Here is a 5504-nt window from a genome sequence, read left to right as displayed (position 1 = left end):
GGATGTGTTATTCCACATCAGTTTAATACCGAAATAAATATCAATTTATAAAGATTTTGGACTTCTCTACTTAAAAGGTTGACCATATTAAAATGGACCCCAAATCTTAACATGGTATCAGAGTCCAGTAAACTCCAATGAGCTATTTGATCTGATTAAGTCTAAAAAAGGAGCACACGAATTTCAGGATTGGTCTGCTCAAAAAGAGCCACCATCTTGGAGGGGCATGTTAAGGGAATAAATCTCACATTAGTTAAATACAGAAATATTGACCAACTTAAATAGATTTTGGGCCACTCTCCTCTTAATAAGGTTGACCTTATTAAGATGGACCACAAATCTTAACTTAGTATCAGAGCCACCCCGTGGATTTCAAGATTGGTTTGCTCAAATGAGTCACCATCTTGAGGGGGCCTATTAAGGGATGTATTATCCCACATCGGTTTAATACCGAAATAAATATCAATTTATAAAGATCTTGGACTTCTCCACTTAAAAGGTTGACTTTATTAAAATGGACCCCAAATTTTAACAAGCTGCTCAATTTTTTCTAATTTATAGTTTCATCTGATCAATTTATGATTTTTTCAAGTATATAGGGAAGACCCGATGCATGCATAGTTACGATTAACAATTATTTTTTGTAATAATTGTTGTTGTTGCTTTCTTTTTTTTCTTTTTTTTCTTTTTTTGTGTATAATGTAGTATTAGATGAAATAATGGAGAAAATGCTAAAGATCGTTGATAAATTTTGTGTAGTACTTTTATTTGTGTTTTCGCCATTGTTCATAAGAAGAGAATTTTTCTCATATTTTTCGTGGATGTTCAACCCTCTTTTTGCGTCTGTAAAAGAAATTAAAGAACAGTTCATGAAAACTTTATTAATATACTTAACAATATTTTTAAAAGATATACATAGTGAAGTTAAAGAATCAAGATGTGTATCAATGAAAGAAGAGGTGTAATATTGAGATGATGAGTACACCACAATAGTCATATTTCTTTTTTAAACTTTTAGTTTTGATTGGATTAGTAGTATAATTGTAAATTTGTTGTGGTGTATTTATTAAAAATATATTTTAACTATGGTGTTATTATAATGTCATGTAGTCATTATATTTTGTGGTGGTAATATAATTATCCATAAAATATAACGATGGACAAAAAGTTTTGGACTAATTACGTTTATACCAATATTTTTATTTGTTACATCAAATTTTAATTATTTTTAAGTGGAAAAACCCAGTTGAATAGGCTCAAAGACGAGAGCTGGTTCCAGGGGCTGAAACGTCAAGCCCTGATTGGCGTTGTTTTTTTTTTTTTCTTTTAATTATTATTTTTTTTATTTTTAGCTTCCAATGAGAATTCGTTAAATTTTTTTCTATTTAAAAACCTGTCATTGAATTTGTTCTCGTAATGAGACTATTTTGAAGTTCCTTAAACTTACTCATTAATATAACAATTATGTTCTTAATTTTTTCTGTTAACTTTTATATATCTATCAACTTTTATTAATTAACATATATAATCCTTAAAGATAGGCATTTGTCAAAATGTTTTGTTCCGGTGCTTTGAAATGAAGAAAAAAATATGTTGTAGATTTTTGTATTTATTATTATTATTTAAGAAAAATAATGGGCAAATGAGTCGTCATACATCCTCCCAAACGATTTTTTGGACTGAAAATCGATATTAGAGACGAAATATGATAAGTAGTGAAATGTTGAAAATAAGAATGCGCAAAATAAGCTAGGGACATGAATGAGAAAAGGTCAGGACTTTAACTATTATTAAATAAAGTGTAAGTAATAAAAAAATGGGACGTTAATATATAATTTTGCAATGTTCTATTTTTTTTTTATTTTTTTTTTCAATTTTATGAATAGGATAACAACGAAGTATCTACTTTGTTGGGGGTAGTTTTATTATTGGATCTTTTTTTCCAACTATTTATCTAATATTTCACTCGAAAGGATGTAAAGTGCTGTCTTAAACATAAGAAGATCAACATGGATTAAATTCAATCTTATCCAAACAAAACTTTTCCATTTTCTAATTATATATTTAATAACATCGTGCAATTTAAATATTTCTTTAAGTGTTTATTTTACCAAGATAATTCACTAGTAAAACATATCCTCAAAGAATAACGAGATGAAAGTTAACTTACAAAGCGAGGTATAAGTGAAACGAAATAATCAAACGATATATAAGTTATAACGTTGAGTTTCAACTCAACTCCATTCTTTACCGCAATATTCAAATTTCTATTACTAATATAATATCAATCAAGTTTAAACTTATTTTTTTATGATCGACAAATGTTAAGGCATTTTTAAATTAAAAGTATTGAAGTATACTTGACATTATTTTAATAAATTTTCTAATCATCAAATTATGACAAAAGTGTCTTTTTCAACATGCATATAAGTCAGGTTTGCTTACAAACAAATAATTTTAAAATGAATATTTTTTTTGGCTGAAAATAGTTGCTTATTTGAAAACAATATCTATCTAACTTTTAAATAAATAATTTAGTTTAATAAAGTATGAATAAAAAATTAACTTAAAAGTAAAAAAATAACTTACTTTTAGGCTGAATGGAAGAGGTTGTATTATCATTCACAAATTTCTCTCCCACTGAGAACGACGGCGAAGGAGAGCAACCTGTGGTCTACCTGTATTTATCTGTATCTATCGTTGACACGGTACAAATAAATATTATATGTAAATGAGATGTGCACAAACTGGCAGCCATAACTCTTTTTCTTCTTCTTCTTCCTTAAAGCTCTCTCTCTCCAAATTCTACACTTTATCTCTCTTTAAATCTTTGCCCTTTTGAGTGACTGATTTTTCTTGATTTGGTTTCATCAAATCCAAGCTTTGTCGACAATGGAGACTGTGTGTTGTATGTGCGGCGATGTTGGCTTCTCCGACAAACTCTTCCGCTGCAGCAAGTGTCGCCACCGCTTCCAACACCTGTATGCACCCCCCCAACCCCACCGCCCCATCATCAAGCACCTCTTTTATGTGTGTGTGTGTTGATTTTTCTGCATCTATTTGATGATCATGATAATTTGCACATACCCAGGATTCAGTTTCATTTTTTGTGTTGATCACAAACTCTAAATGCATACCTTTGATTGTACAATTAATATAAAATCTCCACGTTTATAATTATTTGTAACTCTATAAACACGATCTTTTCGGTTGTAATTTTCAGACCAAAAAGCTGTAGAAATTCTATTATTGCTCCAGAACATCCTAGGTTAATTGTCTAGCTCAACAACACCATCATTGGGAATTCATCATTCATGCCGTATGTCTTTTTCTTTTTTAACTACAAATATGGTGTCATATCATGGAACTATAAGTCTTACAAGGTGGAAACATAAGCCCACATGTTTTTTACCCAAAATTTTCTGAGTTATTTATAATTAATTACTTACGCTTGATTGAAGTTTGAACACTTGAAAATCTCACAGGTATTGCAGCAATTACTACAGTGAATTGTCAGAGCCTATTCAAGTATGTGATTGGTGTCAAAGTGAGGGAAAAAATTCAAAACATGGCGGTTCTTCATCAAGAAAATCCATGCAGGTTAACAATGATTCGACAACAGCTAATTATTCAGGTAACAAAATGAAAAAACATGATCGTGAAGAGGGTTCAGAAAAAGCTGGAAAAAACCCGAGCGGGACGCCTTCTCCCCGGCCTACTACACGGAGGTACAAGCTTCTCAAGGATGTAATGTGCTGAACGAACTAATGATATGAAAAGATCAGCTAGCTGGTTTCAAACTCAAAAGTCCTATTTTTTCTACTAGTAGTTTGATTAAAGTTGTTTTCGAGTGATCGTTGAAGTGTTTGTAGTCCATAGTATACTGTCATCTTAAGTCGTTTTTCATGTGGTATAGTTTTATGGTCTGTGTTTCCTAGTCACAAGTTGTTACCAATAATGAAATTTTTATAAAATAATTGTTCGAATTTGCTAAAGTTATTTTCTAGTGATCTTTGTAATATTTTCTAGAATTCCAAGATATTACTTTTGTAATAGTGTGACTGTATAAAGTTGTACATCAAATTAAGACAAAGATGATCCAAAAGAAAAACCGCATAAATACACGCTAAGCGTCTCCAATCCAAGATACCAAAATTTGTCATACATTTAAGATGGGATGTTCAAAGTTATATATGGTTTCCACATATGGTAGGGTTTTCGTTGTAGGAATTTTGTCATTGTCACAGTAGTGTTCTAGCTGGAAGCCTCCCCCAGCACACAGAAGTGCTTAATTTGTTGCATGTATTGAGGAGAAATCAATGCATTTGAATTCCTCTCTAGCATACAAAATTTTCTAGATTTATCGAGTAACTGTTTGGTTAGGATTAAAATCAGATTTTAATTTAAATCAAAGTCAAAAAAAATAAATATTAATCATATATTTTATGGATCCCATAACTCTTCAACCATGCATTTCAAAATTTTTTATCACAATCTACTAAAAAAATCTAATTTTAATCTCCATCAAACAACCTCTGAAAGTATTTAAGAGACTTCATTTTGATTTTTTTTGTTGCTTAAGCAAACAAAATTAAGCCCTTAATTTAGCAAAAAGGAAATTTATGAATCAAGTATTAATCTCTACCTCGACAAGTTAGAGAGAAACGTTTATGCGTCATAATTAAATATAGTATCAAGCACACAAATGTTCCAATTTATGGCACAGTGTCACCTATTAACGGTAATTTCACTTGTCAATCAACATTTGACACATGATTAAGATGCAAGCATAAATAAAGAAATGCATCTTGTTTGTCAGATTAAACTTTTAGTTAAAATGATTCAATACAAATATCGATCCTCACGATATAATAAAAATGGGCTTATATGCATAATTTTTGGAAAAAAAAAATCAGCATAATATTAATTGATCAAACAAAATATATGTATGTATATATGTATATTCTCGAGAGCGTGGATTAGCAATTCTTTACAGATTAGAGGAGACTAAGGAAGAAGATAGAAAAGAAATGGATCTTGCCGATTCGAAACAAATTGAATGCGTGGGGAAGACCCGCCATAAAACTAGATAAAGAAAGATAGGACACGAGCAATACTGGGGAATTTCCATGTTCTACCTCATTTATCGCCGCATTGCTCAAGAGGCCGAGCTTTATTTAATTAAGAGAGAATGGGAAGTGAGGTCATGAGGTCATCAAGGAAGAAGCGAAGGGACGATATTGATCGGGAAATTGAAAAACAATTGCCTAAAGGGGTCACTTGCTCTAATCCTTTCTATAGAGCTGCCTATAACTTGAGAGATAACAGGAGAGCCTTCTCTCGAATTCGAAGATGTGACAAGATGACGATTGAGTAAAAGCAACCCGGAGGTGAAAATTTAAAAAAGAAAGAAAAATAATTATTTGACTCTCACGTGTACCTGTTTTGAAGACTAAGAAAACTCAGAATAAATAAAAACTTATGGCCCAATATAATTACTTTTC

The 5504-nt window shown here is 30.9% G+C and overlaps 1 protein-coding gene across 1 annotated transcript; it reads left to right on the top strand.

Annotated features, from left to right (window-relative positions):
* Nucleotides 1-2626: 2626 nt before the first annotated feature.
* Nucleotides 2627-4001, top strand: LOC111389635. The gene is made up of 2 exons (XM_023014567.1): nt 2627-2981; nt 3486-4001. The coding sequence occupies exons 1-2, from the start codon at nt 2893-2895 to the stop codon at nt 3757-3759; spliced, it is 363 nt and encodes a 120-aa protein (XP_022870335.1). The 5' UTR covers nt 2627-2892; the 3' UTR covers nt 3760-4001.
* The last annotated feature ends 1503 nt before the right edge of the window (nt 4002-5504 follow it).

The sequence above is a fragment of the Olea europaea genome, unplaced genomic scaffold, assembly GCF_002742605.1.
Source record: "Olea europaea var. sylvestris unplaced genomic scaffold, O_europaea_v1 scaffold602, whole genome shotgun sequence".
Lineage (NCBI taxonomy): Eukaryota > Viridiplantae > Streptophyta > Magnoliopsida > Lamiales > Oleaceae > Olea > Olea europaea.
The sequence above is the reverse complement of the archived record's forward strand: the minus strand, read 5'-3'. Positions and strand labels throughout refer to the sequence as shown.

What these genes read in the sequence shown, in the direction of transcription:
- LOC111389635 (XM_023014567.1), top strand. Translation starts at nt 2,893, where the DNA reads ATGGAGACTGTGTGTTGTATGTGCGGCGATGTTGGCTTCTCCGACAAA. An exon ending in CGCCACCGCTTCCAACACCT is followed by an intron (nt 2,982 to 3,485) that starts GTATGCACCCCC and finishes AAAATCTCACAG; the next exon opens with GTATTGCAGCAATTACTACA.